Below are 24,859 nucleotides of genomic sequence, written 5' to 3'. Positions count from 1 at the left end.
CTCAGGATGTGACACCTGCTACCCTAACCCTCCCCTCTCCCAGCTCCAGTAACCCGTGCGATCCAGCAGCCCTGCTAACCCCACTGGCTGCCAGGTGGGCAGCAAACAGTCCAAGAGTCCCTCCAAAGGCGACCTGGCATCCGAGGGCAGGCTGGGAGGTGACTGGGGATCACTTGGAGAGGAACTTCTGCCCTGTGTTCTGGAAAGGACCTACCGCACATCCATTCAAGGGTCAGATGCTCCGACCTGATCACGAGCTGTAACATGCACGGTCTGGTCCCTTTGTGAGTTGATGAGGATATTCGGTTACAAGGAACTGGCAGCCCAGGGAGCTGATTTAAAACTATGGTGCTGGGAAGCTGGGGACAGGGTAGCAGCTGGGCCTCAGGAATGGACGGGATCCAGGGTTTATCACTTCTCATCTTGGCAGGCCCCCGGGCTGCCTCGTTCTTGTTTCTTCTGAACGCTGTGCTCTCCTGCTCCTCGGAGAGGGAAATGGGGCCACAGCAGGCTGGAACTTATCTGTTCTAGATCCAGGCAGCCAAGACTTCTGAATTCCATGGAGAGAGACTTGTTGGATAGGGTCAGCTTGGGTCTAGCACCAGCCCAGGCCCCAGTAGATGATAGCAATCTGCAGGCACCATGCTGGTCAGTTACCAGGCGGTTCTGGGAGAGTCGCTGGAATCCAGGAGCTTCTTCTCAGCAGAGATCTACTGGAATGAGTTCAGGTTTGCCAGGCTGGCCGCAGAAGATGTTCTGTATCCTTCCCCAGACCATCGTTGCAATAGGGTGAGATGCCAGGGTCGTGGGCACAGCATGGGCCTCACTGTAGCTGGTGACCTGGGTGTTCTTCCCCCGATCTCGAGGTACTCATCTTTCTCACACACTCAGCTCGATGGATTCCAACAGCACAGATCAAGGACTCGCAGCGGGGAGTGGCCCTCTGCATAGGACTGACAGGGTTGAGGGATACATTCCCCAGTTCCTGCTCCTGGATGAACAAATCTGGAGAGTCCCACACTGAACCCCTAAAGCCCTGCTTTAGGCGGGGACTGAACTCCAGCTGCCCAAAGCAGTGATATGTTTCATTATGTACCTGGACAGGCTGTCTTCCCTCCCTGCCTGGCTTCCCACTCCCCTGTTGGTGCTCTCTGGAATCCCAGCACTGCTTTATATGTCCACATCCCAGTCTCTGGGTCTGTGGCTGGGGACCCAAGGCAAGACCCATGTTGTCTAAGAGCTAGATGAATGGGGAGGAGCTTTCAAGAAATAAGACCACACACATCTCTCCATGCAATCCTGCCATTTTCTCTAAAAATAGAGCTTTTTATTTAGAACAGTTTAGGGTAAATGCCCAAGACCATTAGGAAATTATTTAAATACAATATCAACACAGAACAAAATTAGACATGGATACAAATACCTAAAAACAGTGCATAATCGGGGTGCCTGGGTGGCTCAGTGGGTTAAGCCGCTGCCTTCGGCTCAGGTCATGATCTCAGGGTCCTGGGATCGAGTCCCGCATCGGGTTCTCTGCTCAGCAGGGAGCCTGCTTCCCTCTCTCTCTCTGCCTGCTTCTCTGTCTACTTGTGATCTCTCTGTCAAATAAATAAATAAAATCTTTAAAAAAAAAACAGTGCATAATCTCAGGGCACTAAAGAATCACAGTGTGGCTTTAGCCTAGGGTATTCCCCCACCCATCCTTCCAGCTGGCCCCAGAGCTCATGCTAGGCACCCCGACCAGGTGCAGGAGAGGGCTCTGTAAACAGTTAAGGGCTGAGCACACCTGACAAATTATGACATTGAACATCGCGCTCTTTCCTAATGCTTCCCATGGCTTTTTGTTAATGATTTAATGATGATAAAGGAGCTGGCATTGAGAATTACTAAAAAACTCAGCCTCTCTCAGAAATGAAATTTTGAAAGCAATGCTTAAAAAAATAACAAGGTTTAAGAAAAGAGATAAAGTAGTTCCTTCACAGAGACCAAAGACAATAGTGATAAGAGCTTTTAGTTTTTTCGAAATTACTTCCATGCAGCAGCTCAGCTGGGTCCCAGACGCCCTTCCTCTTCTCTGTGCTTAGGGACGCGGACAAGTCCATCTCCTGTGGACATACACACGTGTGTGTCTGCCTGTGTGCGTGTGTGTGCATGGATGTGTGAGTCCCAGCATGGTGAAGGCCTCTTGCCAGCTTTGTGCTCCTGGAAATCCTTGCTGAGGATCCCTGCACTTGGTTGACATGGCCAAGGGCACACGGTTGACCCAGTTGGCCAGAGACCAGACATCTCACCCTTACGAACATGCATAGTGAGTTGACATTTGTTTGAAACAGAAGACAGGTATTCAATTAAAAAGTGGTTTGCTGGGGACCTGGGTGGCTCGGCTGTAAAGCATCTGCCTTCGGCTCAGGTCATGATCTTGGAGTCCCGGCATCGAGTCCCACATCGGGCTCCCTGCTCAATGGGGAGTCTACTTCTCCCTGTGCCCCTCACCTCACTTGTGCTCTTTCTCTCAAGTAAATACATAAAATCTTAAAAAAAAAAAAGTGGTTTGCTGACTTCTTGAGCCATGGAACCCCTTAAACACCCTCACACGGAACGCCTTGGGGGTACACTAGGGCTCAGGGAGGCCGCTCTGGTTGAAGTGGGGGATCCTATGGCCCATGGTTCCCCCTGCGACTGGGACTCCCTCCATGAAACCCAGAACCGTTTGGGAACATGGCTTGAGAAGCCCTGGAGCAGATGCCCATTTCTAGATCTTTCATTTAACGGTCAACCTTCATATTGCCTTCAAAACAACACAGCTCCATGGGGAAAATGGCTACGAAGATGCTTTCTTCAGAAATGGAGAAATGTAAGTCCTGGCAGTTAAATGGCAGGGCCCAAGTCACAGAACCATGATGGTTCAGAGCCCAGCCACACTATGACAAAAATCTTGGTCCCTGTGGGTACAGACTCAGCTCTGCTTGCCCATATGCTGGTAGGGATGGATTCCCAAGGTAGTGGCTTGAGAACACCCAGCACCAGCCCCCAGGTAAGGAGAGTCCCCTTGTAGGGGCGCTGACCATACCGACTCCATCTTTGGCCCTCCATCTTGTTCACGTTCGCTCCATGACCTCTCTTGAGGCTATGTGTTCTGGGCTCTTGGAGATTCATACACACACCTTAGAAATGCCCACCAGGGCTGGGACGAGGGTGGGAGGCTTGTTTTGGCCTCCCATGAGTCTTTTAGAGATAACATAGACTTTCCCCTTCCTGACGTACAGGTGGTGCCAGAGGATCTAATGTAAGTTAGCTGTCAAGGAGGTGTGATCCAGCCCTCTGTGTGTGCAAACCCTTTGCTCTCAGCACAATGCCCTTCTGAATGTCCCCTGGCTCTATTATACCTATGGACTGAGGCCTGGATTTTGCACAGAGTAACTATGCCTCTGTACAGATTACCCTCCACCCAATACCCCCGTCAGTGAGTTACCCTGAATAAAACTGTGCATAAACTCTATGCAGTGGCCTCCTTCATCTCCTGGTTTCAGTTTGGGGGATGCTTTACTGCTTCTCCCTCACCTTTAACATACCCGCTGCTAGAAGATGCTGGATTCTTCTAGCATCTTCTAGGATCTTCTAGCAACTTCTACAACTAGAAGGGAAAATGGGACTTCTTTATAATTAAGGAGTCTGCCTAAAGTGCTGTCAAAGACAGGGATCACAGCCCAAGAGTCCAATTCTCTGCCGGGTTGCAACCCCAACCCCAACAAAGCAGACCCCTGGAAGGTGGATCATTTGGTTCCTTCTTTTCCGGGAAAGGGGAGAGGGGTCAGGGTCCCTCTTCGCTGGGCTCTGGCTTCTGAGAGTGCAGTTTCCTGACCAAGAGGAGAGAGGAAGTTAGGGTAGAAGGCAGGAGGTAGATCGGAGGGGAGACCCGCTAAAAGGTGAATGTTAGTTGCTCAGAGTTTAGGGGTCACAGGTGGGAGGTGCCCAGGAGTCTTCTCAGAGCCTGGGAGGATGGAAAAGCCCACCAGCCACCATGCAGAGAGTACCAGTGATGTGCCAGGCACCACACTACACGTCTCTCTCTTGGGACTCTCAGCAACGGGTGAGAAAACCCAGGTAGAGTGAAGGAAGTTGGGTTACCCAAGGTCCCATGACTGGTAAACGTCAGAGATGGGATTTGAATCCAGGTCATCTGATCATAAAAGGTATGTAATTCCATGAGTCAGAGGCTGGGATTTGAATAATGACTACCCTCTCCCTTCCTCTCCAACATCCCCTGCTTACTAGATCTTTCTTTACTGGGGCCCACCCAAGACAATTCATGAACTAGGAGGCTGAGACCTGTGGGTGGGGGAGCTCGGCAGGTGCCAGAGAAAGACATGACAGTGACAAAGATGTGCTCCCATTTCCCTCCCCCCAGATCCAGATGGCCCCATGTGGTGTCAGGACAGCCTCTGGTGTCCACTGTGACCTGACTTCACCAGTTTCATGCTATTCAGGGATGATTCTCCTAACTGGCCTGTTACTCCAAAGGCAGTGGGGGTGATACGAACACCCAACCAACCTCTGACCTTAGCCCATTCTTGTCTCCACCCCTCCCGCAGCTCAGCCCAAAGCTGGTGAGTCAAAGACGATGCAGTGGCTTCTTACTGCTCAAGGCAATTGACAACAACCCTGGGGTTTCCGAAATGCTTCAAGAGCCCTCCATGTCCTCAGCGGTGATGCTCCCAGACTCTCAAGTCTCAGTGGCATCTCGGTCCTAGGAAAGCTCAGTGGCACCAGATGTGGTGGGGGGCGGAGCTGGGGAATGGCTCACCTGGCCATGTAATGTCCCAGGGTCCGACCTCTGACCTCAGTCTTCTGTAGGCTCCCGGCCCCCCAGCTGCCAGGACTGTCATCCTCAATTTCTGATTCCCTTCCTCCTCCATCTTCACTTTCTTCTTCGTCCTCCTCCTCCTCTTCCTCTTCAGGGTTGCTGTCCCAGCAAAAGGTCAGTGCGTGGAGAGAAACTGGGGGCTCCCCAGGGAGCAGATCCAGCCCTGGTGAGAAAGAGCCCCAGCTGGCCCAGGAGGAGAGGTCATCTTTCCAGGGATCTTCAAGGAAACTCAAGTCCTTGGAGAATTCAGGCAGTGGGAGAGGCTCCTGACACTCGTCCCCACCTGGCCCTTGGCCTAGCGTCTTCTTGGCCAAATAGCAAGAGGACTCAGACTCATCCCAGGGGGAGGAGCCCCCCGCACTGGCCCAGCTTCTGTCTGAAGCATGGGTAGCAGACCAGCCTTTGACCTGGACAGGAGGGCTCCAGGTGTCCCCTGCCGCAGAGTTTCCCAGGATCTGGTGCTCCTGCCCTAGGAAGGAGGGTGGTTCAAGGTACGGCTGAAAGTTGACATTGTCGTCTGCCTCCTCCTCATTGTCCTCCTCCTCAGCACTGTTCTTCTCTGGTCCTGCCTGGATGGTGGCTGGGGTCCTGACTCCGGGGCTTGGCCGGACCCTTCTGGTCAGTTCCTTTTGGGGACAGAGGGTCAAGGTATCCAGGGGCTCAGGACCACTGGGATGAAGGGTTGCCATGGGGTATCTGTTTCCAGAAAAGTCCTGATTTGGGGAGGGGAGAAAAGAACAGAAAATCGGGCTTTCCTGAAGGATGGGTTCTCCTGACAAGAGACCCCGAGGCAAGGAGTCAAATGTAAGTAGTTCTTTTGGGAAGTGATCCCAGGAAACACCAGTAAGGGAAAATTCACTAGGGCTGGGGGAGAGCCACCAAGAGAGGCTGTCGTCAGGCAAGTTACCCCTAGGGGGCAGCTGGAAGCCAGTGCAGCCCACGTACTTCAGGGCACCATCGGGTGAAGGGTGGGAAGAGTGAAAGTGATGCTAGTTCCCCAGCCAGCCACGTGCACGGACGTAGTGGACACTAGAGGCCAGAGGAAGCCCCCCGGGGCAGGTGCTGGCTGTTGGAAGCTGAGTGGTGACTTTCCATGTAATGAGCAGGTGGAGGGGTGTGGCAGAGCACAGAAATGTCTAACACACAGCTTGTAGTTCAGATGGGATTTCCCTGCAGGTCCCAGAGCTAGGGACTTTGAAAACACTTCTGGGCAGCAGGTACCCAAAATCCTGACCCGAGGGCGCACTGAGCTGCACCTACAGCCTAGCCAGCCTCACCAAGCCCTCATTTGAACAAGTCAGACCCATCTGACCTCTCCAGGCTTTCCCCTGCCCCATCTTCTAAGGGAGTGACTCGGCAGACAAGTGAGGAGATTCCGGGCTCAGCCTGGGCAAGACACACCCTTGGTTAAACTGTGAACTCAGTGCTGGGATCCTTTTAAGATTTCCCCTTCTGGCACCACCCTCTCCCTCCCACTTCTGGGCATCCCTCCTGAGTCCCAAGCCTGGGGGTTCTGCTCTCAGCACTTGACAAATCCATAGCAGAGAGGATTTCACTATGGGGACTTAAGGCATGTCTCCCTCCCAGGTATATTTGCCATTTGAATTTGCTGCCAAAGGAATGAATTACTAATGGTGGAAATTTAGACATGAAAATAGGAGATTTTTGTAGTCTGGACTAACTGATACTCTATCTGACTCATGTCTTTAAGTGCAGCCCCATTTCCTTATTCTTCAACAACCCTCCCCCTCTGTTGCACACGCCCAGTCTTGTCATACCAGGGCCCATGGCATCTTTGCCTGCTGAAACCAGGGGTTCTCTCTGAAGCTCTTCCAGATCACAAAGCCTATGGCAATGACCAACAGCAGGGGAAGCAGAAGTGGTAGCAGCACCAGGAATGCCCAGCTGGCTCCTAAGTGAGGAAAAATAAGAACTACAGAAACTGGGTGGCTCAGTTGGTTGAGCATATGACTCTTGGTTTTGGCTTAGGTAGTGACCATCTCAGAGGATCATCTCATGGGACTGCACTCAGAAGGGAGTCTGCTTAAAAGATTCTCTCCCCCTGTCCTCCCCCTGCCAGTTTGTGCATGTGTGTGTGCGCGCGCTCTCTCTCTCAAATAAATAAATCATTAAAAAAAAAAAAAAACTGCAGAAACAATGACCATAGCTCCCATCTCTAATTGTATGGGTGCTGTGGGCTTCACATGCATTACCCCGTGTAATTCTCATAAGAGTAAACCCATCCTACAGACTATGGAAACCAAGATTCAGAGAGGTGATGTAAGCTACCCAAAGACACAGTGAGTGCAGTGGAGCTGGGATTCTAATCGAGGGGAGTCTATTTCCGGACTTAACGCTCTTAACCACCATAGGATGGAGATAATATGTCCCAGGGGGGCGGGGAAGTCCTCACCTCTGTATCACTCGGCACTCACCGGGGGCATCCAGGAAGAAGCAGGTGGGCTTGGAGAACTCGCTGTATTTAGGATCACCAAAGGTGTAGATGGTCCTGGCGCTGAGGCAGTAGTGGCCACTGGCGGCCGGCTGCAGGGGGATCTGCACTGGCTGGCCATGGGAGGTGACTGGAAATCGCGTCTGTTTGGAGAGATGGCAGGGGGTGTGGGCAGACCCGCTGTGGGGACAGGACAGGGTGGGGTGGGAGGATACACCTGGGATCCCTGCCTCTTCTTTCCCTGCATTACAGTCTAATCATGAGGAGGCAACATTAGCTGGTATCTTCTCCACTGAATCTTCAAGTAGAGAAGTTGAGCACTCAAAACTGCCCTGTCCCTCAGGGTCACCTTTGTGGGCACCCCGCTGCCCCCAGGGCATGTAGGTCCCCATTTTGGAGGCCAGATTCCTCAGGCTTTCCACCCTCAGGGCCTCCCAATGTATCCGGGCGGTAGGGAGCATCTCAGTCATTCGGTCATTACGGACCCAGAAAACTCCATGGCTGCCCTGCCCAGTCCAGCAGCCCCTGGTCCAAACTGAAATGAGCTCTGAGTGTAAAATCCACATCGGCTTTCAAAGACTCTGTGCAAAAGGGACGTGAAACCTGTCAGGAACTTTTATATTATTTACATGTTGAAATGATAACATTTTATTGGATGAGATGAAATATATTATTAAAATTAAATGAACTTGTTTCTTTTACATAATTTAATGAGGAACATTTAACATGACACCCGTGGCTCCCACTGTATTTTTACCCAAGGGTCCTGGAGACAGGGACCGTGTTGGAAGATCTAGGGTCCAGAATATATGAGCAAGTGGTCAGGAGTGTGAATGTTGGGGGGTTCCGTGAAAGAAAGAAGGAATAAGAAAAGGGGTCAGTAAATTACGGCCCATGGGTCAAATCTGGCCTGCTATCTTTTTTTTCCCGCACATTGCATTTCCCTGGAACACGGCTATGCCCATTTATCGACCCATCGTCTGTGGCTGCTTTCCTGTGTTAGAGCTGGTCTGTCCACTAGCTGGACAGACCACGTGACCCTCAAAGTAAGAAAATATTTGCTATGTGGCTCTTTACGGAAGACGTTTGCCAACCCCTGCCATCAAGCAATGTGTATAGACACACACACGTGCGTACGTGAGAAACAAGTCTGAAGCTGGATATTTGTGGTAGTCTATGGGTACTTTTAGGTTCCTTCCAAGAATGTATCTGTGTTTTCTGATTTTTTTGTTGGTAATGAAACCAGTGGCTTGGCAAGCAGGCCTCCTAGGGCCTATCATACTTCAATCAGCTTTCATTGGACAAGAAGGGTTTCATAATTTAAAAAATATATATATTGGATAGAAAACGGGTGTGCTGTTACTACCTATAATGTGCACGGGCAGGACATCTTATATTTGCCTTCTTAGGTGGAGAAGGGTGGTGGGGGGGTGGGAGGATGGTGCACAGGCCAATCAGGGCCTGACTACAGAGTCAGGGGTGACTGCCAGGAGTGAGAGGTATGTGGGGAGGGCTTCCTGGAGGAGGTGTGCAAAAAGTAGGCAGGCAGGGTGAGAGGCACTGGGGTTTGGTGGGGCAGTGGGGGAGGGAGGTCCAGCCTGGGGGGCATGAAAGGGGCTTTTTACCTTGTTTTTGATTCCCTCCTTCCAGAAATCCACCTCATACTTCAGATCCGGTCGGGGCATGCAGTGGGGCAGCTTGTAGGTGGCATTGATGCTCAGAACCTCCTCTGTCCGAGTGACTACCAGGGCGGGTGGGGCTGGCTCCACTGGCAGAAATGGAACAGGACCTGTCAGCATCCATCCCCCTGCCTCCAGGCAGGCCTGCCCTCCCACTCTGCCCCCTGCCCCCACCTCCCAACTCAGAGAACACTCCCGAAAAGGCAAAGTGGCTCTGGTGTTTGTTGAGCACCTACTATGCCTCAAGAGCCTTAAAGTCATTTTATTTCAGCTTTGCAGTGACCCTGGGAGGGAGACACCACTATTCTCATCATTCGGAAGGGCAAACTGTGAAATGAACGGGCCAGGCTCACAGCTCACCTGCCTTTCCTCCTGCTGCCCCCTGCACCTGGGTGCCTGCACGTACCACGGGTCTGTCAGAATCCTGTCCCCTGGCACTTCCTATGGTTGCTGACACATCACCACAAAGAGGGTGGCTTAAAACAACACACATGTGTTACTTCCCAGTTCTGTAGGTCAGAGTCCCGGGGACACTGATAACATATTAAGCCCTGAACAGGAAGCTGGAGGGAACGGGGATCTTGACCTCCAGGAGTTGGAGGAAATTAGGGAGCAATGAATTATGCAACTATCAAAACTCAAGAGAGTAAATGACCAGGGCCCCAGCCGAGGGTGGCGAAAGCCAGGAAGGCTCATTCTGGCTTGAGGGTGTGCTGGGGGAGAGTCAGGAGAGCTTCAGGGAGGAGGAGGAGGCAAACACACAACTAATAATAATAAAAAAGTCACCTCCTCGCTGTATCTTTCCTTCCACGCTGCTCGCTTATCCCTGTCCCCCCGACTACTGGTTCGTCCTTCGCTCTTCTAGCCTGCCTGGCTGCCTGCCTGCCCATCCTTCCTTTCTTTTTTTTTTTTTTTTAAGATTTTTTATTTACTTATTTGACAGAGAGAGATCACAAGTAGATGGAGAGGCAGGCAGAGAGAGAGAGGGAAGCAGGCTTCTTGCTGAGCAGAGAGCCCGATGCGGGACTCGATCCCAGGACCCTGAGATCATGACCTGAGCCGAAGGCAGTGGCTTAACCCACTGAGCCACCCAGGCGCCCCCCATCCTTCCTTTCTTACCAACCAACACTCCTTTCTTTCTCCCGGTTCCTTTAGACTGTCTTCCTGCCCTTAGGCTAGCCAGCCCCCTACTTCCCTGCCCTCCTTCCTCCCTACCCTCCCATTCTTTTTTACTTTCCATACATCATTCCTTCTTGTCCTTGTTCCCTTCCTTCCTCCTTTGCCTTCCCCTTTCCTCCTGTCCTTCCACCTCTTCCCTCTTCCCATCCTTCTATTCCTTCTATCTACACATGGATCCATTCATCTGCCTTCCCTTCCTGTCCTCCGTCTTCCCATCCACATGTGATTCCTTTCCAATTAGCCTGTGTCTTTCCAGGCAGCCTTCTTCCTTCCCCGTCTCTGCTGTAACCTCCTGTACCCCCTCCCTTCTCCCCTTCTTATCCATCTACCCAGCCAGCTTCTCGTACCCAGGTTAGCTCTTCCTTTCTACTATCCCTCCCTGCCACCTTTCATTCAAGCCCTTTCTCCTCTCTCTCCAAGCCATATTCTGCTCTCACATATTTTGAGAAGACTGGGCAGCAAGTTACAGATCTCAGCTCCGAGAGGCTATTGTCTGAATATTTCTCTTCTCCTTCTTAATACCCCTCCTCACTCTTGGTCTGGTCCAGTACCATGACCAAGATTAGAAAGATCCAGATCCTTATTCCATCTCTGCCCCTCATTAGCTGTGTATCCTGGTAAGGTCCTTAGCTTTTGTGAATCGTACTTTATTTTTTTTTTAAATGGGTTGATGAAAAGGAACTGCACAGGTTTGTCATTAGGATCAGAAATAAAATACACTGGGAGGAGAAAAGTACTCTCCTGGTTCAGTGTTAACACTGGTGATTTCTGAATACGGTACCTGTGGGGGATGCTTTCCTCTCTATTTTTCTCTCCTTCTCTCCCCCACCCCAATTTCTACAGTGCACAGAAGTTACTTTTGAAGCTGGAATTTAAAAATTGTTTCTTTTTTTAAAAAAGATTTTGTTTATTTATTTGAGACAGCACAAGTGGTGGTGGGGGGTGCAGTGAGGAGGGGTAGAGGGAGAGAGAGAGAAGCAGACTCCCTAGCCCGATGCAGGGCTTGACTTCAAGACCCCAAGATCATGACCTGAGCTGAATGCAGACGCTTAACTGGCTGGGCCACCCAGGTGCCCCCCAAATATTGTTTCCTAAAGAGAATTTGAACATAAAAAATAAGAATAAATATATAAAATGCCTCGCGTAGTTCATGACTAAGGTTGTGCTCACTAGAAGATAAAGAGCATCGCTAGAAAGAGGTGTAAATGGAATTGTTGGTGCTGGCAGAAGTCCCCTAAGCCACCGCCACGAAGCCAGGCTACATGTGGCTGTCCTTGCTTTGGGGACGTGGGAGACGGTGGCCAGGACAGCAGTGCCACTTAGCCAAAGTTCCTCCCACCAGGTCCCTTAACCACAGACTTACCTTCAAAAAGGTAGTCCAGGTACTTGGACTCCACCATGGGGGACCTGGCGCTGGCAGAAGCCGCCCATACGCGCCCCTTGAACTTGTTGTACAGGTCCTGTTTCTCCAGGCACATCAAAGAACACACCAACTCTTTGGTTCCTTCGCACTTCTGCACTTTTCTCCACCGTCTGGGGGTCGCAGCGCTGAGGGAGGAGACAGGGGAGTTTGGGCTGTGGACTCAGCCTCTGGGGTGAGAGGGCTTAGTGAACAAGTGCTCCCTTGTCCCTCCATCTGCCCGACTGTCCACCCATCTGCCTGTCCTACTAGCCAGCCATGGGCTAGGACAGAATGAGAACAGTCTATTTAGGAGCTCAGGCTCTGGGAGAAGCGGGTGGGATCCTGGCTCCGTCCTTCACTAGCTCTGGGGCCTCAGCGGGTCATCCCCGCCACGTGCCTCCCCAGGGCCACGTGGTGGCTGCTACTGTCAGTGCTAGCAACCGGTTCCCGTGTTCTTCATTCAGGCCTTTCAGGCCACCTGCTGTGTGCCAGGCATCGTGCTGGGTGCTGTGTGGCTGTCAGAGGGGACACGCACGTCTGTGATGCCAACCTTCAGACGTCACTGGGGTCCGAAGAAGGGACTTGCATACTGGCCATTATTCTTGGGGAACTGGCAAGGCCTGACAGGTCCTGCCCTCGGGAACTTCCATTCTGGTGGGAAGGGGAGAAAGACAATCATCCCACCAGCGAAGTGAACCCAGGAGCGGGTAAGGGCAGCGGGAATGGGGAATGGGGGAGGACTGCTTTCCAAAGGTAGGCCAGGAAGGTCGTTTTGAGGCCTTGATAGCAAGGAAGTCAGGGTAGGCCTGCGGGAAGGAATGGCAAAAGCAGAGTCTGCAGTGGGAAGGAGTTTGACCTGTCCGGAAGAAAGCAAGGAGGCCAGCGTGGAGGCAGGCCAGTGGGCAAGGGAGGGAGATGTGCGCACAGGCTGGAGAGGTAGGGGGAGGGGTGGATGGGTAGATTAGGTAGGGCTTCTGCATCCTGGTAAGGAGCTTGTATTTTATTCCAAGCGTGCTAGGGAGTCACTGGAAAGTTCTGAATAGGGGACCTGAGACGATCTAATTTCTGTCTTTAAAAGATCACTCTTGGGGCACCTGGGTGGCTCAGTCGGTTGAGCATCTGACTCTTGGTTTCGGCTCATGTCACGATCTCAGGGTTGTGAGATCAAGCCTCACATGGGGCTCTGTGCTGAGTGGGGAGTCTGCGTGAGATTCTCTTCCTCTCCCACCCCCTTTTCTCCTCCCCCACTGGCTCTTGTGTGCACGTATGCTCTCTCCCTCTCTCAAATAAATAAATCAATCTTAAAAAAAAATAAAAGATCACTCTGATAAAGCAGCTGGGAGGCTGCAGCAGTGGTCTAAGGGAGAACGGAGGTGAGGTTGGCGAGAAGGGGCTGGACTGGGGATATGTTCTGGAGGTAAAGTCGGTAGGACCTGCTCATGGATTGGATGTGGAACACGTGGAGAGGAGAATCCACAGTCACTCCTGGGTTTGGGCACCGAGCAATACATGAATGGAGGAGGCTGAGATGGGTATGGCAAAGTGAACAGATTTTGGGGGAAGAATTCCTCTGTTTTGTTTCTTGGTAGAGCTATAGCATGTAAACATTAACAATAATAATTAAAACAACCCTGGTGTAGTTATATTAATATGAGACCAAATATAGACTTCAAAGTTCACAGAAATATGAAAGATGAGAAGAACCACCACAAAATGAGAAATTATTTCATTTCTCAGGAAGATATAAAAATTCTCTTTTATCTACCTGCTAAACAGCTACATACACTATACGGCAAAAACAGACAAAACTGTAGGACGAAACAGAAAATCCACAATCATCATGAGAGATTTTCAATACACCTCACTCAGTAATTGATGACTGAACAAAGAAAAATAAGCAGTAGGTATGTAAAATACACAAAAAAGAAAAATGTAATTATCAAAGTTGGTCTAATGAACATAAATAGAACTGAACTAGTTGAGCCACATGTGAAACAAAATATGAACAAAAATGTTAGCACATGGTTCCCTTGGTTTAGGGCCCATCCTTATGACTGCATTTAATCTTAATTACCTTGCAAAAGGCCTCATCTCCAAATACACTCATGTCAGGGGGTTAGGGCTTCAGCACACGGATATGCTGGCGTACGACTCAGTCCATGTCAGGGCTGTTATGAATTAAACTGGTATGAATGCTCATGTACAAGTCTTTGTATGGACGTAGCTTTTCATTTCTCGTAAATAATGCGTTAGGAGTAGAATCTGGGAGATTTGGCATCTGAAGGTGAAACATGACAGAAACTGTCAAGCTGATTTCCAAAGCCACTGTACATTTCCACCAACAATGCCAAGGAATTCCATTTCCTCCACATGCTTGTCAACACTTAGTATTGTCAATCCCTTTCATTTTAAGCCTTCTAGTTGGTGTGTGGTAGTGTTTCATTGTACTTTTGATTCACATTTCCCTGAAGACTAAGGCTATTGACCATCTTCTTATGTACTTTTTGGCCACTTGAGTATCTTCCTTTGTGAAATGACGATTCAAGTCTTTTTGGGTGATCTGTCTTCTTATTAATAAGACGCAGGAATTCTTTATCTGTTTTGGATACTAGTCCTTTTCCAGTGTATATATATGGTGAATATTTTTTTTAAATAGTAGCTGGTTTTTTCATTTTCCTCAGGCTTTTTTTTTTTTTTAAACAGTAAAAGTTTTAAATGTGATGAAATCCAGTTTATTAGGTATTACGGACTAAATTGTTTTCCCCCCAAATCATATGCTGAGGCCCTAACCCCCGTATGACTGTATAGGCCCTTGGAGATAGGGCCTTTTAAGAGGTAATGAGGAATAAATGTGGTCATAAGGGTGGGGCCCTAAACCAATAGGACTTATATCCTTTAAGGAAGAGAAAGGGATACCAGGCACTCTCACACAGAGAAAAGGCCACATGAGGACAGAGAGAGAAGGCGACCATCTGCAAGCCAAGGAGAGAGGCCTCAGGAGAAAGCAAACCTGCGGACGCCTTGATCTTGGACTTCCAGCCTCCGGAAGTGTGAGAAGTACGAGTCTGTTGTTCAAACCCCCAGGCTATGATATTTTGTCTTGGGAGCTCTGGCAGACTAAGACAGATTTTGGTACCCTAAATAGGGTGCTAATGTAAGAAATAGCAAAAAATGTGGAAGTGGCTCTGCAACTGGGGAATGTCTAGAAGCGGGAAGAATTTTCAGGTGTGTGCTAGAAATTCCCAGAGTGCCCTGAAGAGACTATTGGTAGGGATAGGGAGTCAAAGGCGGTTCTAGGAAGAACTTGGATGCAAAGGAAGAACGTCTTACTGGAAACTGGGGGAAAGGTGATCCTTGTTAGAGAGTGGCAAATACATTGGCTGAATTGCGTTTTGGTGTTTTGTGGGAAATAGAAGTTAAAAGTGATGAACTTGGATATGTAGCTGAGGAGATTTCTAGGCAAAGTATTGAAGACGTGACCTGGTTTCTCCTTACTTCTTATGGTAAAAGGAGAGAGGAGAGAGGTATGTAGAAAGCACTGTTGGGCCAAAAGGAACCATAACTGGAAAATTCTCAGCCTATGCATATGGCAAAAAAAATGAGAAAGTAAGTTCTAGAAGGAACACCAAGGGTGAGGGTGTAGTTGGGAAATTTGATACGGAGATCATGGATGGGACTCACGGTTAACTTAATCAGCCATCTCAGTAGAAGCCAGAAACAGAGATGGGATTAAAATGATCTGTATACCTACCTACCTGTCTCATCCTGTTTACTGAAAAGATTGAAAGCAGTAGCTAAGTGGAGATCAGCACAGCTAGCACATACATTGTTCTTTAAAACCATTTTCTACTAAATGGTGAAATGGTTGATTCAGGTTTTAGGTCCGGATTGTGCAAATGAGCCTGGAAGATCTTGGTATAACAGCAACAAAATAACCAAAATTACTAGCATCAAATTAAAAGGACTCGGAGGGTACCTGGGTGGCTCAGTGGGTTAAGCCTCTGCTTTCAGCTCAGGTCATGACCTCAGGGTCCTGGGATGGAGCCCCACATTGGGCTCTCTGCTCAGCAGGGAGCCTGCTTCCCCCCACCCCTGCTTGCCTCTCTGCCTCCTTGTAATCTCTTTCTCTGTCAAATAAATAAATAAAATCTTTTTAAAAAATAAAAATAAAAATAAAAGGACTTGGGACCAAACTTGAAAGGATTTTTCACTGCCTCCAAACGGGATAATTCAAGTTTTTTTTTTTTTTTTAAAGATTTTATTTATTTATTTGAGAGAGAAACAGTGAGAGAGAGCATGAGCTAGGAGAAGGTCAGAGAGAGAAGCAGACTCCCCGTGGAGCTGGGAGCCCGATGCGGGACTCGATCCCGGGACTCCAGGATCATGACCTGAGCCGAAGGCAGTCGTCCAACCAACTGAGCCACCCAGGCATCCCTCAAGTTTTAATTCATAGACAAGTTGCATTAGATTGAGACTGTCAGCTATGTTTAAGTACTAGAGTTCATAATGATAACAAAGAAACCAAATCAATCACCTTTGGGAGATGACAGAGAACCAATTCACGACCTTGGAAACTTGCACAAAATAATGAAACAAAAACCTGAATCAGCCATTTCACCATTTAGTACCTATCTGAAAGGTATACTGAATGTCAAATAGGCTAAGAGAGGAAGCATCTTTTTGTAAAATAATTCCACCTAATAAGTGAAAAAAATCATACAATTAGAATATCATCATTTAAGAATCCTCACAGGTGTTCAAAAAGTGTAAAAGAGAAGGACAGTAACACAAACGTCTGGAGGATGGACTTTGACTTCTAATCAGCCCATCCTGGCTCCACTATTCTTAGTGGCGTGACTGAGCAAACCATGCTCTGGGCGCCCCTGTTTTCTGCCCTGCAGACCGCAGGTGCCACACCCTTCCTCACGGGTCTGTGTGAGAATAACTTCGGTTAATGTGTGGACACAGTGCCTGACACACGACAAGCACACAGTTCATGTTAGGTGTTTCCTGCCTCCTGATACATCCCTGTACAGTTCTTTCTTTTGAGAGCTTGCTGGCAATCTGCCCTCTTCCAGGCTAGGACTCCCACCCTCCTACTCACATCCAGATGCTATAGAAGGAGGGACTATGACAGAACAGGAAGCACGTAAGCTTTGGGGTCAGACAGGCTGGGGTTTTTCTTCTGGCTCCATCCCTGGTTCCCTCGGGCAGATCATAGCCCCTCTCTGAGCTCAGGTTCTTGGTCTCTAAAACTGGGGGAAGTGCAGGGCTCAGTCGGTTAAGTGTCCGACTGTTGATTTCCGCTCGGGCCCTGATCTCAGGGTCCTGGGTTGAACCCCCTGTCGGGCTCCATGCTCCCTCTGTTCCTCCCCCTACTTGCACTCTCTCTCCCACAAATAAACAAAATAAAATCTTGAAAAAAATAAAATAAAACAGGGGAAGCGCAGACCTGCCTGGGTATACAGGGAGGAAGAAGTGAAACATTCATGTGAAACTTTAGAACGCAGCTTGGCACAGGTGGGTCCTATATACTCGGCACGCACCACCCCTTCCTGCTTCGCCCTCCTCACCCGGCCTAGAGGAGTCCTCTTGACTACCTGCTTCCATCATCTTACTCTCTTACTAAAGAACCTCAAGTGATTGCTATCTATGTGCAAAGATCAGCAAATCTGCTTCCACGTTTGGATTTCTCTGGATTAGTTATGGTTGCGTGGAATGCCAGGCTGAGAAGGATCTCAAGGCTCTGTAGAGAAAAGCATGATCCTCTGGGATGCCCACCACAGGCTCTGCAGGAGATACGTCTGCCCTCCCTTTCCAGCTGGAACAACTCCAAGCTCCTCATTCAGGCCCTGGAGAATGCCACCACTGGGTCCCTGTAGCTCTACCCAAGCCCTGTTCCAACTCTTCTCAAAGATCCTCCTGAGCTACCCTACGACCCAGCAATCGCACTACTGGGTATGTACCCTAAAGATACAAATGTAGTGATCCGAAGGGGCACGTGCACCCCAATGTTTATAGCAGCAATGTCCACAATAGCCAAACTATGGAAAGAACCAAGATATCCATCAACAGATGAATGGATAAAGAAGATGTGGCATATATATATACAATGAAGTACTATGCAGCCATCAAAATAAATGAAATCTTGCCATTTGTAATGATGTGGATGGAGCCAGAGGATATTATGCCAAGTGAAATAAGTCAATCAGAGAAAGACAATTATCATATGATCTCTCTGATAGGAGGAATCTGAGGGGCAGGGCGGAGGTCATGGGGGGGAAGGGAGGGAAAAAATGAAATAAGATGGGACCAGGGAGGAGACAAATCATAAGAGACTCTTAATCTCAGGAAACAAACTGAGGGTTGCTGGGGGATGGGGGATGGAGGGATAGGCTGGCTGGGTGATGGAATTCAGGAGGGTATGTGCTATGGAGAGTGCTGTGAATGGTGTAAGCCTGACAATTCACAGACCTGCACCCCTGAAGCAAGTAATACATTATATGTTAATTTAAAAAACATAAAAAAAAAAGATCCTCCAGAGGCCCAGTAGACCCAACACCTGTGCACTGTCCCCTAATCAGCATCATTCCCCCACCTCCAGACCTTTATCAACGCACTCTCCAAACACCTGCCACAAGCTGTCTCCCGTGGGACACAGAACCAGGAAGCTGACGACACCCAGCGCAGGTGTCCCAGACAAGCCCCCCCAGCCTCTGCCCACCTCCTCAGGCTCCCCAAACAAGACCGGAGGCTCCCCTCTACCTTTGATAGGCCACAAAATAGGTCACGTTCTGGGAGTAGCCAGGCCCTGGGAGCCATGTCAGGTACACACCGAAGTCCCGGGAGAGCAGCGTCACGTTCTGGGGAGGGGGGAGAAGGGGCTTCCCTGTGGGAGAGAAAGAAGTCATGAAGCCTGGAGCTCCTGACCGGTCTTGACACAGGCCATCTGGAACTGATGAGCAGTGTGGTGGGTAGTCACGTGCTCAGTGAGTTTGAGAAGCAGGCGTCATCTGGGGTAGCTAAAACATGGGAGACATGAAGTAGGCTGGGCACCCAGGGCCAGGATTCCGATCACAGCCATGCCACTAACTGCCTGTACCGCAGCCCCTTCCCCTCCCTAGGCCTTTGTGGCCCATCTGGCACCCGAGGGTTTCAGTGGAACACCTCCAAACAGGAACCATCTAACATCTACCGAATTTGCTGGACTCTGGGAGGGAACAGCCCTGAAGGTCACAGGAGCAGACGCTCAGTTCTGTTCTTAGCCATGTCCCTGGAGCTTGTCTGCCACGGTCCCTGACCGTGAGAAGATGAACAATACGTATTTGTTGAATGAATGTGAAATTTTGTGAAATTTGGATCATTCCAAAGGCCTCCCAACTGGTCTCCTTGTTTCCAACCTTGTCTCTTCAGTCCATTCTCCATAGCAGCAAGGGCTAATGTGAAAGTCAGATCATGTCGCTCTTCTGCTTTAAACCCTCTAATGGCTTTCACTTCGTTCAAGGCTAAATCAAAAGCCTTTATAACCCCCCACACCAGACCTAACTAATCCCACCCACTGCTCTCCCCATGCTCCCAGCCACACAGGCCTTTCTGCTGTTTCTAGAGCATGCCAGGCATGCTCCCCCCCCAGCCCTTTCCATGAGCTGTTCCCTCTGCCTAGACTAGTCCACCTCCCTGGATCTCTGTCAGGCTCCTGCCTTTGCTTCCTTCACATTTGGCTTAGATGTCACCGTCTCAGTGACCTGGCCCCTATGTCCCCTCCTTGACACGTCTTCCCCACTGCTAACCCTCACCTCCTGAAATATACACCTGATTACACCTCTCCCTAGTTTCCATGTCCTTCTCTGGCCCTTAGGATAAAGTCCATGCTCCTTATTGAAATACGTGACAGGTCACCTTGTCGACCTCTCCCTGATAGCTCCCCAGCAGGCTCACCAGGCTGCAGCTAATCTTGGTTCCTGTCCTTCTCAAACAACTACATTCTCTTGGGTGACTTTGAACCCAGGAGTCTTTGACAGCCTGGTGTTCACCATATAAATTTTTTTTTTAAAGATTTTATTGGGGCACTTGGGTAGCTCAGTGGGTTAAAGCCTCTGCCTTCGGCTCCGGTCATGATCTCGGGGTCCTGGGATCGAGTCCGCATCGGGCTCTCTGCTCAGCAGGGAGCCTGCTTCCTCCTCTCTCTCTCTCTCTGCCTGCCTCTCTGCCTACTTGTGATCTCTATCTGTCAAATAAATAAATAATATCTGCCTACTTGTGATCTCTGTCTGTCAAATAAAATAAATAATATCTTTTTTTTTAAAGATTATTTATTTATTTATTTGACAGATAGAGATCACAAGTAGGCAGAGAAGCAGGCAGAGAGAGAGAGAGAGAGAGAGAGAGGAGGAAGCAGGCTCCCTGCCGAGCAGAGAGCCCGATGCGGGCTCGATCCCAGGACCCCGAGATCATGACTGGAGCCGAAGGCAGAGGCTTTAACCCACTGAGCCACCCAGGCGCCCCCTCATCTAATCTTTTAAAGACCTGATTCAAATGTCAGTTCCCTGACATCTCTAAGAAGTGGTAGTGAGGGTGATGGGGATGATGGTGATGACGGTAGCAGCTAATGCGTATTGTGTCCTAACCATTTTTTTTCAATCCTCCCCACTTCCCTAGGAGGTAGGCACTAACCGTGATCATCACATTAGAGATGAGGGAAACAGAAGACTTGTCAGGTAATAAGTTATAGAAGCAGAATCCAAAGCCAGGCCAAGCCAACTCCAAATCCTGAGCTCTTGACCATACTTCCTTCTTGAGGGTCTCATGGGGCCTTGTTCAACTTTATCCTTCCAACATCTCTGAACTGATACTGGCCAATGACATCTGTGGACCACTGTGTACCAGAAGTTCCAAAGAGGAATATAATTCCATTCTTGCCCTTTAGGAGCTCATGGTCCTATGAGAATTCAGCTCCCTGAAGTATACACACAGGTCACATAGTGTGTATTTATGCGTATTTATCATGTGTAAATTAAATGTGAATTGATGATGGAAATCCATACCGGTTACAGAATGGCGTGGGGGGAATGGGAAGGGGGGAGGTCTACGGATGGCTCTTGCCTCAGCTCCCTACCCCTGGCCTTTTAACCCAAATATGGGTTAAAATATGGGTTAAATACAGCTTCCACCTCATCCTGGGATCCCCACTTGGAACTGGATCCCTGGGGTGCAGATGCTGTCACTGTTCCCAGCTTTCTAGCAGGTGAGCTGCAGAGGCCAAAGTCTGAGAATTATAAATTATCTTGTGGCAGCACACGCCCAGAGCAGAAACAGCAGCTAGAGTGGTTACCGGCTACTGAGCCCTGGAAGGGTGGGAGGCACTGGTTTGACACTTCCTTCACAAAGCCTCATTCTGTCCTTGGGACAAACCAGCCTATGGGGTGGATGTCACTCTCTTTCCATTCAGGGGACTAGACTCAGAGACAGATGGTAAATAATTTGCCAGAGGCTACGCAGCCAGTTTGTGTGGGGGCCAAGATTTGAACCTGGATCTGACTGTGCTTTACCCTAAACATCACAAACAGTGGTTTGTGTCGGGTACATTAAATATTTCCCAGGTAAAAGTGTAGTTAGATCCAGATAGGAAAACTATTGAAGTTGACAGTGAATCAGGGGGACAGATGATCCCTCCCCACCCCCACATACACACAGAAGCACTGTCCTTTACCAGCTGCAATGACAGCCCCTGCTGTGGACGTGCCTGGGGCTGGGGCATCCATGAGCTGACCCAGGTGGACCGATGGTCTTCCTCCAGCTGCCCACCCCACAGCCAGAGCTGGCCATGCTTGCTTCGGCTTCAGGCTGCTCTTCCTGCGCTTTCCTTCTTGGGTAACTCCCCTGATTGCTCTGAGCCTCAGTTTCCCCATTTGAAAAGGGAGAGAACAGTCCCTACCTCATAGGATGGTGGGGTTGTGCCACTTAAGTAGGGGAATAGAAGTTGCTCAAGAAACATTGGCTTTTGATATTAGCATTAGATGATGCCCAAGGGCCCTTCTTGCTCTTAAACTGTTAGCCTGAGACCAGGAAATCCAAGACTGGGGGCTCTATTGGACCTTCTCCTGACGGGTTGGGGTTTGGTGGTTGGGTCCCAGCCTAGGGTATTTTGTACCCTGCCTCCTTATTTACCAGTGGGAGCCCACAAAAGAAGGTGGCTTGTTAGAGTAGCAGCAGCGCACAGATTCGGCTCAGTCTGGGCGCTTCTGAAACCGTCTGGCCCGAGGAAGGGAAGGGGACTGCGCGGGAGGGCAGGACTTCCCCTAATAGCGAGGATCCAGTCTCGTATTAATGCAGGGGACGGTGCCTTTAGGAAACCTTAAGCAGCACTTTATAAAACAGCGCGACTACTTTTCCAACTGCCACTGTCTTTCCCTGCGCACCTGGAGCGGAATTGGCATTAGGAAACTGAATCAGTTTCCTACGGAAAGGAATTTCCAAGCCTTGGGCCTGTTTCGTCCCAAGTCCCAATTCAGAAGACGACGGGAGGTGGGTGGGCGGGGACGATCGCACCAGCTCGGCTGGCTGCGGGCTGGCTGCGGGCTGGCTGCGGGCCGGCTGCGGCCCGTCCCTCCCTCCTGGAGCTCCGCCACCCGGGGTGGGCGCCCCGGGCCGCCCTGCGGCCCCCGCCCGCCCCGCGGCGCCCGCGCTTACCTAGAGTGGACTGCAGCAGGCCCAGCAGCAGGGGGACCCACCGCCCGGCCCCCGCCAGGCCGGCTCCAGCGCTGCCCGCCTGGCGCGGCCAGGTCCCACCTCCCGGAGCCTCCGGGCTCACCAGCCCGCAGGTTGCGGCGGCCAGCAGCCACTGGGAGGCCGATTCGCGGGCCCGGGGCGGGGCCGGGCGGGGGCTTTCCCCGGGGTAGTCCCGCAGCCGCGAGCGAGGCTGGCAGCCGGCTCCGCGCGCCGCCTCCGCTCCATGACCGCTGTGGCTCCTCTGTGCCCGCACTGCCCTTTGTTCAGCGGGATCCGGGCGCTGGGGGTGGGGGTGGGGACGGAGTATCGGTAAATCCGTACATGGAGGGAGGGCAGGGAAGAAGTGCTTATTACCAATAACCGCAGTTAGGAGTTCAGTATGGGCTTTCAAAGAGGACTAAGAGAAGTGTTGTTCAGAGCTAGTTTAACAACACAGCCCCAGACACCGCTGGCGGTGTCAGAGCGAGGTCTATGCACCAGACACTAAGCCAAGCCCTTCCCACACACTGTCTACTTTAATCCCTCTGAAAATCTGGTGGGTCGGTCCTGTTACCGTGTGCATCCTTCACACCGGGAGTGGCAGCCTCCAGAGCTAACGGACTCGTTCTGGGGGAGGCGGGAGCCTCCCACACCAGAGCCTTGGTGTGTTACCCCGCACCCCAACAGTAATCACCTCCGAGCAAGAACGAGCCTCTCCGCAGAATAGTCTACTGTCATTTAAAAGGATGTTGCCCAGGGATGTATAATGACTCGGGGATGTTTCCAACAGACTCAGTAGCAGAAAAGCAAGTAGCCAAATACGGCCCCATTAACAAAAAATCTGTGTGTCCCATGGGGCGCCTGGGTGGTTCAGTCGGTTGAGTGGCTGCCTTCCCCTCAGGTCAGGATCCCAGGGTCCTGGGATTGAGTCCAGAGTGGGGCTCCCTGCTTGGTGGGGAGCCTGCTTCTCCCTCTCCCTCTGCCTGCTGCTCTGCCTGCTTGTACTCTCTGCCAAATAAATAAACAAAATCTTAAAAAAAAAAATCTGCATGTCCATAGGCATGGATAACAGATCAAGGATCTATACCAGCATGTTCGTGGTTGTTAATTTCTGGGTGATGAAGATATATATATATATATGTGTATATATATACACATATATATATATACATATATGTATATACATATATATACGTATATATATATACATATATATATATTTAAATTTCTTCTTTCTGCTCATGTTTGATTTCTAAGTTTTTCAATAATTTATCTGTTTTGCTTTTCCAGTCAGATTCTGAAAGGAATTATTGCTCTTCTTTATTAAATGTTCTTTTTTTTTTCTTGCCACCACTCTCCAAGGAAATATGGCCTCCTCTTTACAGCTGAGGACACTGCCATTCTGAGGACCAGAAGGCTGACGCAGGTGCTGGATTCTGGGTTCAGGCCCAGGCCCAACTCCACCACCACAGCGCCTCTGGGTAACTTGCTTTGTCATCTCTGGGGATCCGTGGGTATCCGACATGGCAACCATGGGTCAGCTGTGACCATGTGCATGAACAAGGAGCAGACACAGAGAAGAGAGAATCCTGGGCTCATCTCCGTGCGGGATGCTGGCTCTCAACTTGTAGCCCAGCAGTTCTTGGTTGAGAGACCGCGTTTTCACCGAACTTGGTGGATCTCAAAGTTGCCTTGAGTTTGGTCTTGGGTGAAAACATTCAGAAAGTTGTGGACGGTTCTGAGATAGCCCTCATGACTTCAGCTCAGTCGGCACTTTTTTTTTTTTTTTAAGATTTTATTTATTAACTTAACAGACAGAGATCATAAGTAGGCAGAGAGGCAGGCAGAGAGAGGAAGGGAAGAAGGCTCCCCGCTGAGCAGAGAGCCTGATGTGGGGCTTGATCCCAGGACCCTGAGATCATGATCTGAGCCGAAGGCAGAGGCTTAACCCACTGAGCCACCCAGGCGCACCCCCTCCGTTTTTTTTTTTTAAGCAGTCAGCGCTTCTTCACAGAGGCTTACAGGGACCATATTTGGACCTCAAAGGCAAGGAAGATGAAAGGACCCCTACTATCTTCGAATCTCCTTTTGAGTCAGAGACTGGGTCTTCCACCAATGAGCTGCCAATGAACTGCGGCTTTCAGGCTCCGAATCCCACTTGGCAGTGGGGACAGGGCCATGGGGAAACGTCTCCATCTGCCACTTGTTCCACCCACTTGGCTTGTCCGAACCTGGCACCTGTTCTTTTGACAAAACCTGTCACATGTTGTTCTCCCCTGTGCCCCACCCCCCATCTCAGGTTAGGAAATCGTGTGTCTGGATGCCTCGCTGTATCAACATGAAAGGACATTTGGAGACCACAAAGGCCAAGCTCATTGCAGCTCTTGAAACCTTCAGAGAAGTCCTCTTGGTTGTGGGCCAGAAAATCTCAGCCAGTGACCACAACCTAGCCTCCACACAGGTCCTCACTGTGCTGCTTCGGCTTCTTCCTTTTCTTTTCTTTTTTTTTTTTTTTTTTTTTTTTAAGATTTTATTTATTTAACCAACACAGATCACAAGTAGGCAGAGAGGCAGGC

The 24,859-nt window shown here is 50.0% G+C and overlaps 1 protein-coding gene across 1 annotated transcript; it reads right to left on the bottom strand.

Moving 5' to 3' along the window:
* Positions 1-4,637: 4,637 nt before the first annotated feature.
* On the bottom strand, positions 4,638-22,866 carry IFNLR1 (interferon lambda receptor 1). Its single transcript, XM_047724951.1, has 8 exons — positions 22,858-22,866; positions 22,266-22,584; positions 18,342-18,465; positions 11,538-11,722; positions 8,942-9,084; positions 7,300-7,459; positions 6,643-6,776; positions 4,638-5,577 (listed from the first exon to the last, which is right to left on the bottom strand). Exons 1-8 carry the CDS (start codon positions 22,864-22,866, stop codon positions 4,801-4,803), a joined length of 1,851 nt encoding a protein of 616 aa, XP_047580907.1. The 3' UTR covers positions 4,638-4,800.
* Positions 22,867-24,859: the final 1,993 nt, after the last annotated feature.

The sequence above is a fragment of the Lutra lutra genome, chromosome 4, assembly GCF_902655055.1.
Source record: "Lutra lutra chromosome 4, mLutLut1.2, whole genome shotgun sequence".
Lineage (NCBI taxonomy): Eukaryota > Metazoa > Chordata > Mammalia > Carnivora > Mustelidae > Lutra > Lutra lutra.
Note: the sequence above shows the minus strand (reverse complement) of the source record. Positions and strands in the feature narration are given on the sequence as shown.

Bases quoted from the DNA above. Each gene is read 5' to 3' on its own strand.
- IFNLR1 (XM_047724951.1), bottom strand. The intron at 9,085-11,537 runs GTAAGTCTGTGG...CATTTCTGCCAG, and splicing joins CCTGGACTACCTTTTTGAAG to TGGAGCCAGCCCCACCCGCC. The intron at 7,460-8,941 runs GTAAAAAGCCCC...CTCTCCAAACAG, and splicing joins AGGAGGGAATCAAAAACAAG to ACGCGATTTCCAGTCACCTC.